At 42.2% G+C, this 22159-nt stretch overlaps 1 protein-coding gene across 1 annotated transcript in view; it reads left to right on the top strand.

Annotated features, from left to right (window-relative positions):
- Window positions 1-4680: 4680 nt before the first annotated feature.
- Window positions 4681-22159, top strand: part of mrpl23 (mitochondrial ribosomal protein L23) — a 35994-nt gene continuing 18515 nt past the window's right edge. The window contains exons 1-3 of the mRNA XM_070830747.1: window positions 4681-4815; window positions 6152-6274; window positions 15234-15316. Of these exons, the coding sequence (XP_070686848.1) occupies window positions 4796-4815; window positions 6152-6274; window positions 15234-15316 (226 nt within the window). The 5' untranslated portion in view covers window positions 4681-4795. The remainder of the gene's footprint in view (window positions 4816-6151; window positions 6275-15233; window positions 15317-22159) is intronic.

The following is a 22159-nucleotide window of genomic DNA, read 5'->3' on the forward strand; positions in this document are numbered from 1 at the left end:
TGAGCGCTCTACCAAATCGACCCACTCCAACTGTAGTCACTTCCAAAATCTCTGGAAATCAGCATGTGATTGTGTGTGACTTTGTGATGATTTAGCACCAAGCTTTCATTATAGAACGAAACAAATGATTCTGTTGTTACTTTCTTTCTTGCAGGAAACAAATATTGCCTCTATTTGCACGCAAACTAGTTTGAGAATGAAAGACAAAGAAGCATCACAGCCAGTTCAGGTGTCAGAGAGTTTAAGCTGTTTAACAGTGAAAGAATGCACACGAGTACAGAACATCTTTGGTGATGTATTTATTTACAGCTCTTTGCCTCAAACTGTTTCAGACGCTGCATGTCACAAGTGCATTTATGTGCATGTACATGTGCTGTAGACGAATAGGTGGTTGCATGCTAGCATTCAGACCCCTGAAATTCAAGTTCAACTTGGGCCTTGCGGCAGCCAGGCCCCAGGGTCAGAGGTCGGGCTCATGACATCAACGGAACATCCAGGGGGGAGGGTCTAAATTTACACGCCATCCAGATTGCCACCAACGCATCCCTCACCGCTATTAATAGGCAGAGGACTGCTACGTGGCATGCACCCGCTCCCTCCAAGAGTGTGAACATGGGACATGAAAAAACAGAGGAATCTGACCTGAACTGGCCACTACCTCTGACCACTCATTTAGTGTTGATGGCAAAGGGGCAAGGGTTTAATTAGGTGTGGGGCAGAGGGGCTAATGGTTTATGTTTTGTGTGTCAAGTCGACCTACTGCTTCAAAGTTGCAATTGTTGAAAACTTTTTATAATCAGTTAATCAGTCACTTCACATCTCGAGGACCAAATAATGTTGAAATTATGTGTTCTTCTCAACACAGCAAAACACATGAAAATGCCTATAAATACTGTTTTGTCAATACAGTAAAAGTAATGTAAAATGTTAATGTTAATCTCAAATGATATAACAACTCCATCAGTTTACAGTCATGCAAGCAGCTGTGTGAGGCTAATCCCAGTGGTGCTTTGAGGTAATTTGAGGTAAAATCAGCAGGCTTACATGCTCACAATGGCAATGCTGGCATGCTGATATGTAGCTGGTTTTGTTTACCATGTTTATCATCTTAGTTTAGCGTGTTAGCAATGCTAATCTTTGGTGACTAGCACTAAACAAAAAGTACAGCTGAGGCTGATGGGAATGTCATTAGTTTTGCAGGATGCAGTTGCAGCCATATCTCAAAAAGCCAGAGGATCAAGTCAGTAGGACCAGTCTGGACCAAGCTGCTGGACTGACTGACTGATAGACTTTGCTGTTCACATAGTCATGCAAAGAAAACAGCTAAAAATATGAGTATAGATCGACGGACTTGTTCAGTGACCCCTGATAGATAACAAGCCACTGAAGGCCACAGTCTTGCATCGCATGCATGAAACATCTGCTACAAACTGTCAACAGGGGATGAGAATGGTTTTTCTAAACAACTGCAGCCAAAAATGATAATTGGCTCCCCTGACACAGTTCTGCTTTATCCCTGACTGTGGTACATAACACACATAACATTACTGTAGTCCGAGCCTACTGCGTGAGCCTCGCCTGTGATGGCAGAAGTTAACAGGCCACTGTTGATCCAGATCTAGACTCACAAAGTTTTCTCACTCATTGCTCTCTCTGTCTGCCATCACGCTCCTGTACCTGCTCTTCATGCATTGCTCTGTAGCTCTCCATGCAATAAGATAAGGTGCTACGGCTGCTGTTGACACATACTCTGTGGATTGGGTGTTTTGCACATAAAGTATGATATAAAATCTGAAGTTGTCATTATCACATACTTTAGCCGAGCAACTATTTGGGGAAATGATTCAAGGCATCAGGATGGTCCATTCCTCATGGAAGGATGAAGTGGCTTTTGAGGGAAACGCTAAAACAGTGAGTCCCCTTACATGCAAAACTATTCACTTCAACTGACAAACTTTTCCATCTTCACGTCTGGATCTTCAATTTACCGTTTCCTTTTTTTCTTCTCTAGGATATTCAATACCGACAACTTCTCCTCCGGCTGCCTGAGAGTCGGAGGGGAAAGTTTCCATGCGGCCCCAGCGCATGTCTTGGCGGGACAATCCCGCTGTAGACCATACTGTTTCCGTCTATCCACCTCTGCTGTTAGAGCTCTCCCTCCTCCTTCCTTTACTTTCTCCCTTTTTGTACTGTGACACAAACAGCCACTTTCCACTGCCCCAGACCTGAACCGTCATTCCAGTTCTCTCTCTCACACACACACACACACACACACACAAAGGTGGCGGTGGTGTGAGTTAAGTCTCATTAAGTTGGAAGTACACTGTGGGCACTGCTGAGTGTCAGAAATAAAATGAATAATAATTAATTGCTGACTGAACTCAACATTAACCTTACATGTCCAAATGAGTACAGATCTAGAGGGCAGCCAGGGCCATTAACCAGAATATGACTTCTGCAAAACTAAACCTTAAGCAAAAAAAGCAACATTCATTTTGAGAAAGTGCACATTTAAAAAGTAATGAGAGCAGCAGAACCCTCAGAGGCTTTTGCCCCGGTCATTTGAAATGCAATAAAACCTCATTAATCAGTTTTGTATTCTTATGGCAACCACTGAAATTAGATAATGCAGTTAACTTTTATTTTCCATCATAGAGCAAAACTGTGTGCATTAACAAACAGGCTTGAATCGCATCTATAAATGGCAGAGTTGGATAACAGTGTGAGACCGGACCTTTGGCTGAAGGTTGCACCGGTTCATGTTGCTGGCCCCCTCCACTCCCCTTAGTCCTGGCCTGGTCTGCACTGGCTGGAGCCTTGCTACGCATTGGCACCCTGACTAAGGTAATGAGCGCAGCTACTGCTACTGCACCCAGAGCGAGCTCCAGGTCTAAGGGTTAAGAATGTGGAAATCAACCATACTCACATAACACACATGTACACACACAAAGACATGGCTTCCTGCAAGGTGCTTAAGCAACAAACACGTTTGGCTGTTTGCTAATGTAAGTCTCTATCATTGTATAGATGGAGTCAAATCTTGTCATCACAAGCACTTAGACACATTCAGATATTCAAAGCCTGGTTCAAAACCTAGTGAGTTGAACACCTTTGAGTCCCCATTGATAAATTACCATCTATCTCTTACCCCACCTCGGGCATTTGGGGCCTCTGAGAGTCTGATGCATTGGGGCAGTTGCCTTGTTTGATAATCCAGGAATGGAGCATATTCCTCATTTCTATACATAGTTAATGATTTATCAGTTTATATTTCTAAAATAGGTTTGTCACTATTTTGTGTCCTTTGCTGCCAACACTGGCAGTTATTCTGGTAAGTTCGGGAAAGCCATTCATTATTTTCAGTATTAGAAATCAGAACCTGTGTTTGCTTTGGCTGACAGAGCATGCACGACTTGTTCATGTTACTAGGTTTCACAAAATCTCAGGTTCAAGCATACATGTTCACATGCTGCAGGGACAATAATTATGAAAGAAAGAGAAAAGATATTTGTGGTTGATCCAACAGCTGTCTAGTTACAAACTATTGTGTATGCCATGCATAAAAGACAATGCAATGCTATTGGAACAAGTGTTCTCTACAATACTAAAGACTAATAAACACTCTATGAATGTTGAATCGTAGACTTTTTAAGTTAAGTTCAGATCCACTCAATAATGTATCTTATTGAACAATCCATCTTCTAATGTGTGTGATATGCTGTGGCAGGTACACTTGAAAGAAATTTGAAAGAAACCTTCCCACCTCCACCTCACCTCCTTTATGAATCTCTATTACACTCCAATTTCAGCTGTCAGATGAACCACTTCCAAAGCAACAAACAAGTAAACAACTGGTGATCTGATCACAGTGAGCATTTCTTTTATTGAAAAAAAACCTAAAATGGATGGCTGATGGCAGGACATTATGATACAGTGTGATAAATACCTGTGCCAATTGGTAAACATTACATCATCTGCATAATGATCAAATGCCCAACTTCCCTCCAGCTGCCTTCACACACACATACACACACTCCATGGCATTTTAACTGATGGAAACTTCCCTCCCTGGCATGGTGTGGGCTGTCAGTGTGGTCCATTTCCTGCCAGGTCTGAACCAGCTGAGCCAGGGACTCATGTTCCACTCAGGGGGCCTTCAATCATTCTTACCCTCACTTCATGCGCATCGCAGTGGGTGTGAGGTCAGACACACGGGCACAGGGAGACATGGGACAAGGTCTCCCTCTGCTGCTGTCTCATCATACATGCCCTGAGAAAACACGCACCACTGATGTTACCAAACTGGAAACCCATTTCTTAAGAGAAGAAATATGAACTCTGCTGTCATTCAGGAAGGAGAATAAAGCATCTGGTACAAATGGAGAAGGTGTATTTATGATGACATTAAAGCAAAAAACATGTATGATGTGATGTATGCATCCACCAAACACTCAACACAGAGCACTTTGACCAATTTGGAGAAATTTGGAGCAATCAGTAAGTTTGGAGAATTTTTAGCAGGCTTACTTGATTATCATTGGATTAACTTGTCGGCACTGCATAATAAAAGGGATTGTCACTGATAAAAAAAAACAAACATATTTTAATTCATTCATCAGTGGTGCAGTCTTTGGAAGTTTCCTTCAAGGACATGGACCAAATCCAGTGCGCCTGCGCCGTGCAAGCCTTACCCGGAAGTACATCTCTGCACGTGTACTGTTTGACAACCTTGAAAAGACTACAAAACAAGTAGCTGACCCCAGCAGCTTATGTCTCACAACAGACCGCTCCAGTGATGCCAGTAACTAGAGTACTGTAAGTGTCACGTATTTTCATGTAAAGGCGAAGGGGCGCCTCAGAGTTTAAACCTTAGTCAGTCCGCTTTTCTGGCACTTAGTCAAGCTAGCAAATCCAGCTAACGTTAGCATGCCTCAGTCTTCCAGCTGCCCTGTATGTCTGAATGTAGCAGTTTGCACGCGTTGTTTTGATTTATTTTTCACATGGTCAGTGTGCCATTCCGTCACTTTTGTGCTCACAGTGAACCTTAATGATGTTGTGCAACGATAAAGTAGCCAGTGTTAGCCAGCGATGCTAAAAACACACTGCCGTTAGCATTCAGCTAGTGCCGTCGCACAGTAACTATGCGGGTTACTATGACACCCAGGTCGTTGTCACGGTCAGTAGATGGTGAAGTAACTCACCTGTGTGCTACCCAAATCCTGCAATAATGTCATTGTTGTTGAGGGATTTAATCAATGAGGACAGAGACTGTTTTGCACAGATTGCAGAGCATTGCGAGGCAAATCTGATCTCAATTCTGGTCTGTGATTTTGGGCTTTATTGTTAAATATAACTGGCTTGACAATGGGGCTTGGGGATTGGTAATGATAAAAGAGTACTTGCTAAATTCATAGCTTATATCTGGGATTTGCTGTATTGCTACAGTGAAGTATGACAAGGACAGTTAGACAATCAGGCATAACACAAACAAGCAAGCAAACAGTACCACTTAATAAACCACTTCAATTAGAGGTTAAACTGAAAGTAGGTGCACCTGTAGTGTTGGTAATGTTTTCTTCTGGCCATGGGTTTCTGAGCACCTTTTTTACTGTCTGAAAGGAATGTCTTGGTGCCATTGTTTTTCTTTCAGATTTTTCCTTGCTAACCATTTTTAAGAAAGACAACACATCTCTTGAATATCAAACTTGTCATCTTGAGTTGGACACCTTATGGGAAGAGATAGTAAAATAATTCATAGGGGTTTCAGTCGAAAAGCTCTGATAAACCCTCTGTGCGCTTCCTGCCCAACACCAAGCAGCAGACAAAGTTTTGAGTAGCTGGTGAGCATAATGGAGCATTTAGCAAATAAAAATCCAGATACTTCCATACAACTGCAATGACAGGCGTCACATTAAGGCACAGAGGGTGGTTTGTATGGTTTGGATGACATGTAGCAAGCCACAAATTGTGATCACATCCTTTGGGGTTTCATTACACAGCTCTCTTTTGATCTGCTTTATGGCTGCTTTTGCACCACACAAATCTGCATGATTACTTCTGCATCTTCCCAGCTGCTAGTGCGATTGTAGGAAATGATACACGATGTCTTTGAATTAAACTGTAGATGATAAGCGTCTTCCTCTCCTTGCAGATACCCTCTGTACCAGTTGGGAAACCCTCAGCTGAGGATCTTCAGACCCAACTGGTTCCTGACTCTGGTGAGGCCGGGAAAAGAGCAGCCTCCTGACACTGTCCAGTTTCGCATCCCAATGGAGTAAGTCCTTGCTTACAGATCTTCCCTGTCATTGTATAGAGATGCATTAAAGGAAATACAAAGACTGAATACTCTACTGCTATGTAGTCCCATATTATGAGCTGTCAGGCTGTGTAGTATAATCCAAAATGGCAAATGAGATCTGGTTCCTGTTCAGAAGTGATTGTGCAAATACCACCAGTAAGTTTATTGATGGCAATGCTTGCCATTAATGTATTTTTAGTTGCTTACAGCTGAAAATAGTGAAAAATGCCCATCACACACCACAGTGGTTATTTATTGAAATTGTTGTTGGCTCCAACCAAGCAAATAACTGTTTCACCAGTCACACTGAGAGCATTGAGCCATTGTGCAAGGGTGGCAAATAGTTAATTTTTCTACACACTATGTTTGTAAGTGCACATAGATGGATTGGGTAGGGTGAGATGTAGTGGCTGAATGCTTTTAAAATTGAGTCATTTCAACCCTATGTTGTATGTGGTACCATTAGAAAGACATATTTTACGTGACTAAGGTCATATTTGTGTTATGCATCTATTAGATTACTGACACAAGTGAGGTAAAACAATGACATTCTTGTGGAAGAAGCTGTCAATTTACTGGGACTGAAAATTGTTTATTTCAACCTACAGCTTGTTATTATGTACTTCAACAAAATGCACTGTTTATGTTTTGTTTGATGGTTACATAGTGTTGTACGCTGCTGTTACTATTATTATATGGTAATAAGTAATTGATTATGTGTTGATGTGCGTGTATAGTGAGATCTTTATTGGATCAATACATATCTCATTATTTGATTATCTAGTTAATGCATAATCCTAACTTGCAAATTGCCACCATCAGCATCCAATAATCTCTGCCATTTATTTGTAATGTACAGTTTTTCAGCCCAAATTTAGCTAATTTCTCACTTGCTTATACACCACCCTTACAACTGTCAAGTCTGATCTGATTGATCTAATGCAATTTTATGTTCATGGACAATTATATTTAGTGTTTCCTTGCCACAATATCTTCAGATTCTTCAGATTCTGCTACAGCCCACAATTGCAGCTCCTTACAGTTCCAAGGTTTGATTTGTAGACTTGCATCAATTCAAATGTTAAACACTTTACTTGCACGCATTACACTCTAAGGATAAAGAATAGCATCCCAGTAACTATTCCAACTTTTATGGCAAAATTTACTCTGCTTCTTAAGAATAAAAGAAAAACAAGCTCATGCCCTGTATGGGTGGTAAATTTTACTATTATGAGACTACAAATCAGTTGTTTTTTTTGGCATCAAAGTTATTTTAGGTTGTTACTTTAGTTAAACTATTGTAGTAGTTAAATGCCATCCAGACCTATTATGTAATGAACATATGTTTCACATTTTAGTCTGTGATGAATTGTTTTTATTGGAACTGGACCAGTATTATGCAGCTGGAGTTGGGTGTCATGGCCACCAGGTGGAGTAACAGCCTCAAGAACAGAAATCGACAGCGTCAGTCCATAACATTGTAGACAGTTCTTGCCACCTCATGGTTGTCTTAAATGAGCTCAGTTGCGATGATGACATGTGAGAGGCTGTCATGGGCAGCAGGGTGGGATGTGTGGTAAAAAGTGCACTAGTTTGGCTCTACATTGGAGGTTCAGGGCCATGTTGTAAACTGCAAGACCTCAAACATTATTAACATAGAGGAGCCAATATTAATATCTACACAGAAAATGAAAGCAAAATGTTCTTGGTCATTCTCCAAACTCATGTCCAGTGGAGTATGCTATATACTCCATCCCTGGACTGCCTCCTACACGAATGGTCCTTCACTATATGTACAAAAATGATCATATATACACACACATTTATACATGCATACGGAGAGTCAGTTTGGTGGGTTTTGACAACATGTATGCTGTCATTAAACACAACATTAGGTCCAGTCAGCACTTAGTAGCGATGAGCTGATTTTGACTGCCTCCGCGAGCCAAGGTCACTGAGGTTAGTAGTGCTCTTCAGGCGATGAGAGGGCCAGAGCCCACATTGGGGAGAAAAATTGAAGTTTGAGGCAGATCATCTATGAGTCTCTGGTGGGGTTTAGACCATAGTCTGTTCATCCAGGTGCCTGGCCTCCCACTCTGATTCTTGCCTCCTCTCTGCCAAACTCCTAGGGTGCTTATGTAATTGTGTGTGTGTGTGTGTGTGTGTGTCTGACTGAGTGCATGCTTGTCAGTGCGGGTGAGTCAGTTTGTGAGAATTGTGTGTCTTTGTATATATGCACAAAAGTGGGTAAGTGCAGGGTGCGTGTGTGTTTGTAAGGGTGTGTAAGGTTTTTTTGTCTTTGATGCCTGGGAGAGGTGCATGGCTGATTGATATGCTGCTGTGGCCTCAGTGTGTGCCTGAAACACTGTTATTTTTTACTTTTCATACACACAATGTAGTAAGTTGACACACATGGAGAGACGGTGACACACACCAAATATCACTCCTACTCCCAGCCTATTGATGAGTTATTGTTGTAGTTCTGACTCTCGAGGGTAGGCGGTGTTTGCGTGGGTAAGTTGTAGTGCTGAGCAGCTGTTAATGAGAAGTAGTAACGTTGGCGTTCTCAGCATAATAACACAAGGTGGCCTTTATCTCAATGACACCTGGGAGCCAGATATCCATGGTAGTCTGTCTTGTTCTCTGTTGCTTTTTTCTAGTTTTCTTGCTTGTTTACAATATTGCTCACATGCTATCATCTGCGCATGTCTCCCTCTGTCCTCTCCCTCTGTCCCACCCTGGGCTCTGCTGTTTATTGTGCTTTTCTTCAACGCTTTGCAACGCGTCCAAAACCAATCCCTCTTTGGCACTTGTTGTTTGAGACACCTGGGCTGTGTTCTCTCATAATTCTCTTTCTACCTGCTGGAGGGGAAGCATTTGTTTGTCTTTTTGATTGTTCTCAAACCTTTTGTGCTATGTTAGTATTTCCTCTCTGCTCCAGAAGGAACATCATCAAATTTCTGGGTTTACACCCACACACACACCCCTTGTGCCTCACCTGGCATGGCTAGAGGCCAGCGCTGACGCGCACACAAAGAAACGAACGCTGAACGTTGTGTTCAGTCCTCTACTCAGTCACATTTCATGCTACTCTGCTGTCTAATAACTATGAAACGAGACCATGCTGCAGCTTCTCACTGTAATCAGACATGAGCAGACTGACCCTGCTACACAGCAGCTCAAGTTTTCCGTCCACCTGTCCACTCTATCAACTGTTCAGTACCTGTTATTAAATCATAATGTTATGATGGCTTTGGCAGTCACCTGTTCCACTTCATAAACATGTGGCTCAAGGTTATTTTTCATGCTAATTAACTTCCGTTTATGTCATTGGAAGTCATTTAGTGAGTTAGTAGAGGAATGTAACTACCTGCCGGGTCTTTTCTGACCTGTCTCTCTGTAAGGAGTTAAGTGACTCCTGGTGACCTGTTCTTTGATCTATTTCTGTTCTATTGTCAGACCAAAACCTGAACAATAAATCTAATCCTTCACACGCTGCTCTTATACTCTCAACTTCTCAACTGTCTCTTCTCTCCTCAAGTCTCAGGTTCCTCAATGGCTTTACCTCTGAACAAAGTCTGCTATCATGATCTTGATACTTAGTGTTGAGCAACTTCTGTGCATGTATTGTCTGTGTATGTGGGAGGGTTCAAGTAGTGAGTGTGCGTATCTCGACTCAAACCTGACAATGGGGCAGACTGACAATGAGGAGCGGCTTTCTTTTGCCTTTCATGTGCGCAGAAAACAACTCTCCTGTTTCATTCTCAGCACTAAGCCGCTCTGACACAGTGCACTTTGATGTAGTGTACGCGCATGTGCGTGTGTGTGTGCGTGTGCGTGTGTGTGTGTGTGTGTGTGTAGGGACTTGAAGGTTTAACTTGGATATTTACTCTATGGTGTGTTAATAAAGGCTACACATGAAATAAAGTCTGAGAGACTTTTTTGAACACATATTGTTAACATGTCAGAGGGACAGTTTAGCTGTCTGCCATTGAGGAATGCTCCAACTCCTTTCAGACCAGTTTGTAGTTAAGTCTTTCAGTCAGCGAAAGCCGTTCCTCTTTTCTAACATATTTATTCTGAGTTCGACATGAATAGCATCATGATATTTTCCACTTGTGCCATTACTTAATTACGTAACATAATTTTGCTGTATTAACTGATGCGAAACCAATTCAGACAGCAAATTATGTCAACATGTTAACATTTGTGTCAGCTTTAATAGGGGTTTGGCAGGCACCATTTTTATAAATGTTTTTTCAGGGCAACATAAGGCAACTTGCTTACAGGAAAAAGAGGCCAGATAGTTGATGATGTGTTGAGGGATTGAGGTTCCTCCAAACTGAAGTAAGCGCCTGTCGCCTGCAACTTTGCATCACCTCTATTTGTAGCAGCATCCTCTTCTTTTCCATTCCCCTGTATTACTTAAAGTTGATCTGCCAACCAAAAAGGGACCATAAAAAGCCCAAATGTAGATGTAGCCCACTTTCTATCAAACAAGGAGCCACATTAAAAGCTTTCCACTGGTTTGCCAAGTCAAGTTGTTAAAACAAGCAACCTTTCCAAGGAGGTTTTGTGGTAGCCACAAGAAGCATGTTGGTCACTGAATCATCCCTATACAAAGCCATGTTCATCTTAAAACAAGAAGGGCATGATAACAGCAACACTCCAATTCTTTCTGATTACTAATTTACAAGGACCATGGCATGGCATTTAGTTTATGCAGTGGACAATATGCGCTATTTTTGAAACATGACTCGCCGTGATGACCATTAATCCTAACCAAAGATGAAACGAAACTACCTGCTAAATATTCTTTAACATTGAATCAGTTGCTCACTTTTCCACCACTAAAACAACTCTTTGTTGTTAAGATGTTGACATCAGTATGCCTTCCCAGTGTGTGAAAATGGGTCATTATTATGTTGTTATGGGTCAAACCTGCAGGTGGCAGCAATGCACTGAGTTCAGCAATAACACAAACATATTCATGACGCACATTTGATTATGTTATCAATTTGAAGGTAACCGATGTCTCAGGAGTTGTGTTTTTGAGTGAAACTTTGAACCTGGCTTTGTTATTTTTTCTTGATATTGTACATTGGTGAAGGATTTCATGTAATCATATTTGAGTTGCAAAGGTTAATGACAAATAAACTGTCCTAAAATGAGACAATTGATAGATCTCTTCTCACTTCTCATTTTGTCATCCTGTTAATAATTTGCTACCTTTTTTACCTTTTTTAAAATGTAGTCTCGTGAATTTCAGTTCAACGCTAACACTGTTGACATACAATGTCTCTACAGGTTCTGTTTTAAACCCAAATACAATATTATTAGAAACACAATAATTATTAACTATAACTATTTTGGTATTCCACCCATTTCACCACCTACTGCATTTGCCTTTAGTAAAGCATTAACAAATTCATCAGTTGAAGACAGTGAAGTCACTGTATATCGCTGAGTCGTCTGCATACATGGAGATTTTATTGATTGGTTATACCATTAGAAATGATCCATCCCACAGAAATGTCTACCAATTAATTGTTCTTTATAGTCAGCATGTAGAGTGACATACTTTATAAGCATGGTGACAGTACTTCAACTGTTAACCATTATATTCCTGACTACAGAATAACTATTTATTCACAACTCTTAATTATCTTCAATGTTCTTCAAAATAAGATCATGTTCAGAACAAAAGTATGTCATGTAAATTGTGTTCAGAAATTACAGCACTGCTGGTTGTGCCTTTTTTTCATAAAAACCATAGAGATAGAGAGAGAGGGATGACATTCATCAAAAGTACTTAGCTGGTATCAAACTGAGGATGTTTCGTGTATGCGTCTTAGACCACTTTTTCTTTAACATTAGTCTTAAAGAGTGTTTTCAGCATCTTCAGACAAAATCCAGATCTGCTAAACCTCTCAGTCAAGATTTTTGTGTGTCATTTGTGGTTAAAGATCATTGTTAATGGGTGGCTGGCATCCTTTATGTACAACAGAGGCACCACCTATTCACCTGGCAGATGGTCTTTTAGCACAAGCACATTAATAGACAAGTGGCATGCAGCGGTCTCTGAGCTTTGAGAATACAATCACTATCCTTATTGTCAAAGACTGTCAAAGCCACCTCTGTCCTGTCTTCCACTTTTATAACTGTGCCCTTTCACCTACTTCTGTCATATGCTTTCAGGGCACAGGTGTAAATGGACAGCCTTAAACGACTGGAACTGGTTTCCTTGGCTGAGTATGAGTTAACCCACATTTGAAAATAGGAAATATCCAGGAGCATGTAGATTCTTTGCAAAGAAGGCATTACTTTTGAGAACAGCTGACACAGGTGTGTGGGTTAATCAGCAGAATGACAAATCTGCTAATTGTCACTACGTCACAGTGTGGCAAAACAAAGGCATCAAGTGTACCCTAGTTCTTCATCCATGCCTGCATCCCTTTAGAGACCTATTTCTTTCACTACCATCTGATATCAGATATACTGTAGGTCTTCCATCTACAACTCCCCCTGGACAATGGAGGACAATATAACTTTTTAAATAGTTTTCTGCCAATGATGCCGGTGTATCTGTTTTAAACCTGCTCCGCAACAACGCACCGTAATTTAAGCTAATCCATCGTCTGCGTCATCTGATGCCCTTCTAAGTTTTGTGTTTGGAGTTCTCTCATCATCTAGGGCAAGGAATCTTTGTAGCATGTGTGTTTGTGTATAAATATATACCAGTTGCTGAGGAACGATGCCTTTAGCCTTGGCAGTTGCTGAAGACAGGTTTTCATTCTTCCTGTGAGGCAGAAGTGTGAAAGGTTAGCTTGTGGAGTCAGATGGGTGGTTATACTGGGATGATGATCAGATGCTGCCTGCATCACTATTGGAGGCACCACACCCTTTGTCTAAGTTTAGCCTTGTTTATGTACACGCTTAACTTGACATTTTCCCCTCAGTTTTCAGCTGAAGGCTTTATCTCAGTCTGGATTTCAGTTTGTAGTTGAAATGGAGTCAGTTTTGACTCAGGCCAAGAAAAATGGCAATCTAATGCAACCCCGGTAAATCTAGTGTTCAGTATTTTTGTGTGTGAACGCAAAGTAAATCTATTAATGTTTAGTATATATTTAAATTTATATATGTGGACATTCTTTTATATTTGTTACATTTTGGATTTGACTACTTATTCAAAACGCATCAACCTATAGCTTTAGGTCATGTATTTGCCATTTCAGCCATTGCCAACACCCATTCATTGAGTATATTTGTACATGCATTGGCATCTTTCGCAGAGATGACAGACATGACTGTGGTTGCACATGCTTCATATATGTGATCTCTGCGTTTGTGGTGGCTGGATAATTGGAGCAGTAAAAGTAGTAGGATTTAGATCATTAATCAGGATCAGTGTTCACTCTGCTAATGATCCTGAGGAGACTTCACAGTCCCCAAGCCACTTTCCTCTCTTCCACTTCCCTGCCCCTGCTTTCTAGGAAAAGCCGTCTCTTAGTGCAATCACTCTCTCTTTCTTCCTCTCTTGATCTCAAGTACCCCCGGTCACTCCGCTCTGCTTCACTGCCCTCTGGCACACACACTGTGAGAAGGGGGTTAGAACAGGAGATGGGTGCAAATGGAGCAGAAAGGCGCATCTGCATGCCATATCTTAGGAAATACATCTCTCTCCCGTTGACGAGGTAAAGAGAGACAAATAGGACTAAAGAGGCCTTAACACATTTGTTTATACTTACTTTCTTTCACATAGTGATGCAGAAACTCCTGACACCTCCAGTGGTCCTCGACCAGTACTGGCTCTGAGAGGGAGTGCTTAGTTGTCTTGTCTATCAAAGGCAGCTGCCTGAAGTTGGTGTTTACTTGTACCTGTAATACTTAAAAGTCACCACATCAAACCATTCACCTTTTCTGTAATGGTGGAAACAAACGTGGAAATACTTACTGCTGTATTGTAAATATAAGCTTACCTCTCTCCATGCACAGAACTGCAGGTCAAATTGAAGTGCTCTAGGTCTGTATCAGTGTCAGCTTTGCCAAAAAGTAGTGTATTATAGAGGAAAAAGCAATTGTTTGTACAGCATGGAAACAAATATTACATCATTCTTACAACAAAGAGTACAAAGAGTCTTTGTGTTCACAGATGGGATTTTCTCATGCAAATGTTTGTCTCAGTTAATATTGTAACACTAGCTCAAGGTACTGTGCTATTTCCTCTGAAAAATAGTGAATATTACATTATCCTGTTCTATCAAAGAAACATATGAGATGATAGAAGACGCCATATCCGAGGCACTCATGTCAGACCACAGCGTCGCTATTAAGCACTTTGTCAGGCGCATTTGGGAAATGCTCTCTACCAAGCTAATCCAATTGGCTAGATTGATTTGCCGTTAAAAGCCCTTCTTCCTCTGGTCGGAGCAATGCGTTCCAAATGCTGCCCAGTGGGCTAGCTTTAGCTTGGCTGGCCCACCGGATCAGTTGGTGCCAGGCCCACTTCCTGTGTAGGGTTTCACCGGGCTCGATCAATACACGCAGACAGCTAATTGGATGAACACTGACACTCACATTTGTCTTCTCTCCACTTTATGGTCCAGAAAATAAAAGCTGAATATGGGTTTATAGGGGAGTGTCCTGTCCGTTACAGTAGATGATATAACAGTTTATGGGAATGCAGTATGGAAATAAGCTGTATCATTTCTATGTCTATGTCAGTTAAGTGAATGTGGTGTTATTTGATGGACAATAATCCAGCTGCAAGTGCTGGATGTCTTCTCTCACTCCCTTACCGTCTCACACACACATTCAAACCACTCCTTTCACTGATGCTGGATGCCTTGCATAACCCCTGTTCTCCTCTGTCTTGCTCTCTCTCCCTGTTTGTGTGTTTTGCTCCTCTCTGACTGTTCTGGACATGTCTGGACAGAATGACCAAGTGTGACGTGAAGAACTACCTGGAGAAGATCTATGAAGTCCCTGTTGGAGCAGTCCGCACCAGGATACAGTTTGGTAAGTGTCTTCACTACTTTGCGCAAGCACATGTAGAGGGCTATCACATTTACAGAACTTGGAGTGGTTGAACAAGTGCTCTTCACAGGTCCATTCTAGCCCTAACAACCAATATGTCTAATGTCAGAATGGAGCCAAGTAGCTCGCAATCATATCTGATCCTCTCGCTCCCTCTCTCATAACATTCCTAGATGGATAAGATTCATTAGTGAACTAATATTCAGATACTTCTATACTTTTCTCTTCTTTAACATGTAAGATTTTTATTCAAATGATACTCTCTGAGTATGCTCACAGTCAGAAATTTTTATTTCTGTAATTTTATTTTTTTATTTCTGTAATTTTAGTTCAATTCAATTCAATCATGCACACCTGTAAGGGCAAGTGTATGCAGCAGTTCTAATTCTGACTCTCTCAGGCTTGATATGATGACTCCACCCTGCAGTTGGGCGGGATGGAAAGCAAATGGTGGGAGAACATTACACACCATGACTGTACATCTATGTAAAGACATTGATCCCATCCAAACTGTTGAGAGAGCGGGTGCTAAGGCAGCGATGAAAACACTTGATTCATGGTATGCAATACCAAGCCTCAAACATTTCATCCATATTAAAATCCTAAAGATGTACTGCAGCTGTTGTGAATAAATCGAGCTAATGTTGCGTGTGCGCACGCACACACACACACACACACACACACACACACTCGGTATGCTAAGCTCTTAACTTCCACCATGTATTAAACTTGTCTTTCGCAAATGCTGTTTAGTATAGGAATGGTTCATTTGATAACTTGATGAAAAAAAGTAACTTCATAATAATAATTTGAACCAAACTATACATTACACATATTTAAAGTTGATCTTTAATATAATGTTCATGCTCCAAGAGTTTAAATGTGAGAATTTATTACTAATTTTTGTCCTGAGATATATATATATATATATATATATATATATATATATATATATATATAACCATTTTTAACTGTTGACAAAGTTGTAAATTCAGTTTTGGTTACGGTCTATGGAATACACAGAAAGATGATTTTTGTTTTAGGAAGGATAAAGTCAAATTGATTCTCTTTTGGCGACTGTAAAAGGTGGTTAGCAGCAATTAGCAATTTCAGCTTGCGATGTAGATGGCCTTCCCATTGACATGCAGCAGCGGGAGTGTTTTCCAGCGGCTAGTTGCGGTAGTGGTTAGCGTGCCTGGCTCTCCTTCCTTCTAACACACACAGCTGCTTATCTGACAATCTGCTGCTGCAGCATTCCAGCCTCCAGCTGTCCCAGGACACCCCACGCTCCCTCCACACAAACACATACTATTCCTTACAAACTTGCAGCTTCAGGGCCCCATCCCCTCCTGCCCTCCTCGTCAAGGATGATCATAGAGCCAACAGTCTTATATCATTGACTTAATAATACTTTTGCCTTTTATTGAGAGAGGAAATGGGTTATATTATTTGGGAGCTTCCTAACAGGCGAGGAATTTACAAGTTCATGGAAGAGCAGAAGGAGAGGACACATAGGTGGCTTGAAGGTGGAGAGATGCTGAGGATCAGCTGAGAAGAGGAGGCACGACCCCCCTCTGTGCTGTGCCTGAAGGGCCACGAGGAGCCCCCTCTACCTCTGGAGGAGAGACTGCGAATGAGACATGGAGGGTGGGAGGAGGAGAGAGGCGCCTAGCTTTAGCCTGGCCCACAGTGTGGAGGACCCATTAACGCTGTTTATTAGGGTTGTGTCATTAAAAGCTAGGGGAAAAGGAAAGCCCCTCGGGAGGAGGGGTGGAAGGAAAGCGGTGAGCTGTGGGGGGAAAAAGGGGGATAGGGATGAAAGGGCGGCTGAGGGCCCCCGGTGATCCCGAGGTGCGTCAGAGAAGGTATCCCTGTCTGCGTCAGGAGTTCCACTCCATTGGCAGCATAAAGACGGGAACCGGCAGAGGAGAGCAAGGGGCGCAAACGACCCTTTCTTCCCTCCATGGGCGGCAGGGGTATTTTGGAAGGAGTTGCCATGGTTACCCCTCCGGCCTGGGATTTGTAACATGATAGCTGGCTGCCAAACCGCAATCTCAAAATGGGAGAAATTGTGCTTGCGTTTGCGAGTGTTGTATGAAAGCTCTGTCTGTGTCTCTTTTCGTGTGTTAGGAAAGAGCTGTGAGAATCAAGAGAAATACATTTTGTAACTTTTTCAAGGTGTGTCTTGTGTGTCACTTGTGTGTGTTTGCACATGCATGTGTGTGTCTTGTGTGTGTGTCTTGTGTGTTTTCTGTTTGTGGCGGACAGGTCAGGTCACCTTGCTCTTTCAGAGGTTGTAGCATTTCCCTGTGGGTTTCCTCAGCAATCACAAACACACACACAGAGGCACACACTCCTCGTTACCTCTGTTTCCCACCCACACAGGGGCCTCCAGTTAGCCTGGGGTGCGTGGAGGGGGAGGTGTTTTACAACCCTGCTCAGGGCTTTCCCTGAGCAGTGGGCTGCCTAGCTAGTGATTACTAGCTACATGTACTACACACACACACACACACACACACACACACACACAAATGACTCATTATAGCGGAATGTTTCCCTTGTTTTTCATGTCATAAACCGTTCCCATGGTAATGGCAGTTACTCAGAGGGCCTGTTGACTTGACCACCAGGGTCTCATTTAGATTAGAGCTCAAACTGGGAATCTACATAGGAAGCGAGATGCGAGTGAGACGTGAGCGGTACGTCTGCGCACTGCGTCCAATCCATACTAACTTTGTCCTCTGTAAACAGTGCCCTGTGTCTGTCAGCAGCATCTCTTGGGAACTGAGTGGACAGCGGCTGGTTGATCTGCCTTCACCAGGCTGACTGACAGCAGAAAGTTACTGAGCCAAAATAGTTTTCATGTTGGCTTCAGCGGAAGAAATCAAAAGTTTGTATTTAACCCATTCGTTCATTGATTCCCCCGCCCGCCCAGCAAGTGTGAGGAAGCTGTGAAACATCTAGTGAAACATACAATCTCAAAAAACACCACTAAAGTAGACCCTTATCGTAAAAAAAAACATGGGAGCCTTTGAGATGTGCGCCACTTGTGCATCTCAGGGAATTTCTTATGGATGGTAAAAATGGAGGTGCATCCGTTCTGTGAGAAGCACATCAAAGACACGAAAAAAAACACTTCCTATGAGGATTGCATGCAAGGTGGAGATGAGCCATTTGATGCTCTGGTCATTATCCTTCATTGACAGTCCTAAAGGTTGAGGTACCTGTGTGAAGTGCAAATATGTTTAGTAAAATTACCTTTTATTTGAAGCCAGACTCACACTATTCTGATTGTGTGTCCACACACACACACACACACACACACACACACACACTCACTCACTCACTCACTCAAATGATGGCACACAAACATGCACTCGGCATCTCCCAGAGTTCCCTGTCTCCCAGAGCTGGAGAGGTCTGACAGGAGAGAGGATGATGTCATCATCATCGCCAGCTGGGGAAGAGGTTAAGATCAGGGTCTGCTTCACCTTGCGTACACATTGGGAAATAAGTAAAAATGTATAGTAAAATATCTGTTATATGTTTTGTTGATAGTTAAGAGTCACTATGGTTTTTGGTGACAAGAGGTTTTCTGTGTGGTTGATTGCTGCTGGGTTAAGTTTGTGTCAGCATTATCAGTATTCATATTTCAGTTTACATTCTTAATCATATCCTGCACAGTAGTAATTCAAAAGTCAGGTTTTTTTAATACCCACACTGACCCGACCCATTGTGATCCACACTGCACGACCTGCAAAAATATGCTTCAACCATTTGAGCCAGACCTGACCAGTAAAAACTGTATACCACCATGGGCAAAAACTCAGCACTTATGCTAAAGCTGTGTGTGTGTGTGTGTGTGTGTGTGTGTGTGTGTGTGTGTGTGTGTGTGTGTGTGTGTGTGTGTGTGTGTGTGTGTGTGTGTGTGTGTGTGTGTGTGTGTGTGTGTGTGTGTGTGTGTGTGTTTTTTTTTTTTTTTTTGAGAGAGAGAGAGACAGAGTTACAGAGAAAGAGGAGGTGAGTGACAGCATAAGGCAGGAAGAGAATGTGGGAGGTGGACTATTGTGCACAGTGTACATTATTAATAAGTCACTCTGAACGCTGTTTCGTCTTTTTTTTTCTTTTTGACCTATCTGCCCAAACCTACCCAACCGGCGGGACCCATAGATTGTGGGTCAACTCATGCATCAGTACTACACAGTTATTATAGAAATTCTATTGCAAGTTTAGCCTATTGTTGAGTGTAAGCCAGCTTGAGTAACTGTACGCCCTGTAATCATTTACAGTTTGACCATTTCCTAACTAATAAACATATGGCCAAACTTGTATACTGTCTCTGGAATCTTGGTGAAAGATAGGTGTACGTCACGCATGCATAGAGGACACTTCAGTGAAATTACTGCATTTGTGCAGTGCTGCATTGCAGAGAAGATAACACAACTCATACCGGATGCGAACACTGCAGTCACTTCACAGCATAAGTAGTAGTCCACTTTTTTAAATGCTCATCTAAGGATGATGGAAAAAGAGAAGACACTCATATTAAAAACTAGGTGCTGCATGTTAGCCTCTTTCTGTAAAATTCCAGCAGTGTTTGAAGTCAGTGGCTCACTTACAAATCATGCTCCTCCTGAGATATCATAAGAGCCCACTAGGTTCACAAACAACTGAATGGTCCTCATGTTGCACCTTACACCCAGAAACTTGATTTGGGGTGGGTGATAGTAGGCAATGTCTGTGTATGAGGTGTTCACAAGCCTGTCAGTCTGAATGAACTCGCCATCAACATAATGGAATGTGGATGTCTTAGCATCTTTGAGTGCTGCCCTAGTGTCTTTTATCTGAGGGAGAAATATGACAGTGTCTGGACGATACAGCGGTGCGCTCCAGAGAGAAACTTACCAAGAGCTACAAAAAGACCACTGTAGTGCCACAGTATTCCAACAGACAAGTCACGATAACAAAGTGGCTGACTCTGTTAGAAGACCTCTTTTTCCTGCAAATAATGGAGCCTAGCCTCAAGAAAGACGGCAGCAACAGTTGGGTTGCTCCACTGCCATTCCAGTCACCAAGGCTTCTCCCAGCCATAAAGCTCAGGCTCTGAACCGCCTCTCCTCCCTCAAGCGGAACCACAAGAGAAAGGGAGGTGTTTAAAAATGAACACACTGAAGTGGCACCTCTTCTCAAGGAAGGTGAAAAGCGTAGGTACTTGCCTGCCTTTGGTGTGTATCATCTAAAGAAACCTGGCGACCGGGCAGTGTTTAATTCATGACAGAGTGTCATTTAATGATGGCTCATTTCTGTAATAGTCCAGCAACCAAGACTAGTTACTGCAAACATTAATGCTGAACACTGGCATACACACTTGCAGATCCAAGTGCACCATCGTCTGTACAGTACAGGAGGAGACTTAGGAAAGAGGATAGGCTTCCTCAGGACAGTCCCCTTGGAGCTTTGAATCCAGTCATTGACACAGATGACCTCCTGTGAGTCAGAGGTAGCAGTGCTGAATCAGAACTTCAGCAAGATGGGACCCCCTGATCATCCCTTGTAAGCACCACATTGCTGCTCTTTTGGTCAGTCATTCATCATGAGCAAATCCAACACCAGGGGTGACTATTCATTCATGGAGCAATACGTGCTGCTTGTTTTTGGATAGTTGATAGAAAGGTGTGTGCCAGCAGCATCATTCCTCAATGGTTGACATGCAGCAAGCTCCTCTGATCATTCTAGACCCAAAAGATGGCCTGACTCTCTACAGACCCTCTATTTGTGAATGTTGGCCTAGATATTTTTGGCCCGTGGATGCTTTCCTCATGCCTAACAAGGGGAGGCCTTGCACATAGTATGTGGTGGACTGTAATATTTACTGGCCAGAGTGTGAGAGCTGTTAACATACAGGTCATTGAGTGTATTGGCACTTCAAATTTCATCAACGCCATCAAGCTATTTGTAGCCATAAGGGGTCTGGTGAAATCCATTCACACAGACAGAGGAACAAACGGCACCTGTAAAGAGATTCAGATTCCCACCAACATCAACAACACTTCTGTGGAGAAGTAGCTCCTTGAATAAGGCTGTACCACGGCTTTCAATTCCCCCACATGTCCCATATGGGGGGTGTTCTTGGGAGAGAATAATACTCCATGTATCTCCAGCCTTTTATCTTTTAAGATGACCTTTGAGGCACTCATTATCTTATGCCATCATTCATTCCAGACTCTTTCTATTGACGCAAATGACCCACTGGTATTGACACCTGCTAGTCTCCTCAGTCAGAAAGTGAGCTTTCCTCATGCCCCTGCTGGTGATTTCAGGTTCAGGAACCTTTTCATATGTCAGTGGCGCCAAGTTTAGTGCTTACTCACATTGTCTGGGACAAAAAAAAAAACAATACAATTTTTCTCTAGGAAGGAAATGGCGCTCCAGTCAGCCCAGCATTGGGAATGGAAACGTGCTCTTTAAAGTGAAAGGAGTTGCCTTTGGGACTAGTCACTGATGCATTCCCAAGGGAGGACAGCAGAGTACACACAATGGAAGTCAAGGTCTCCTGAAGCCTGTCCCTGAATTGGTCCTTCTCCTTCCTTCTAACAAATCACAACCATGTTTAAGTTTAAGTGTTCTGCCTTGAGTTGTCGACCATGGGACATTACATGATGCAATTTGACATTTGACCTGTCTGCGCCTCTCTTAAGTTTGTGGCAGCATCGTCAGTGTGTATATTTCACTTAACATGCTTATTATTATTATTATATTTTATTATATTATACAGTGGATAATGTGATAATTGCAACACATGTCAGGATAGTGCCTCAAGGCTGA

The sequence above is a fragment of the Pempheris klunzingeri genome, chromosome 5, assembly GCF_042242105.1.
Source record: "Pempheris klunzingeri isolate RE-2024b chromosome 5, fPemKlu1.hap1, whole genome shotgun sequence".
In the NCBI taxonomy this organism is placed as follows: Eukaryota; Metazoa; Chordata; class Actinopteri; order Acropomatiformes; family Pempheridae; genus Pempheris; species Pempheris klunzingeri.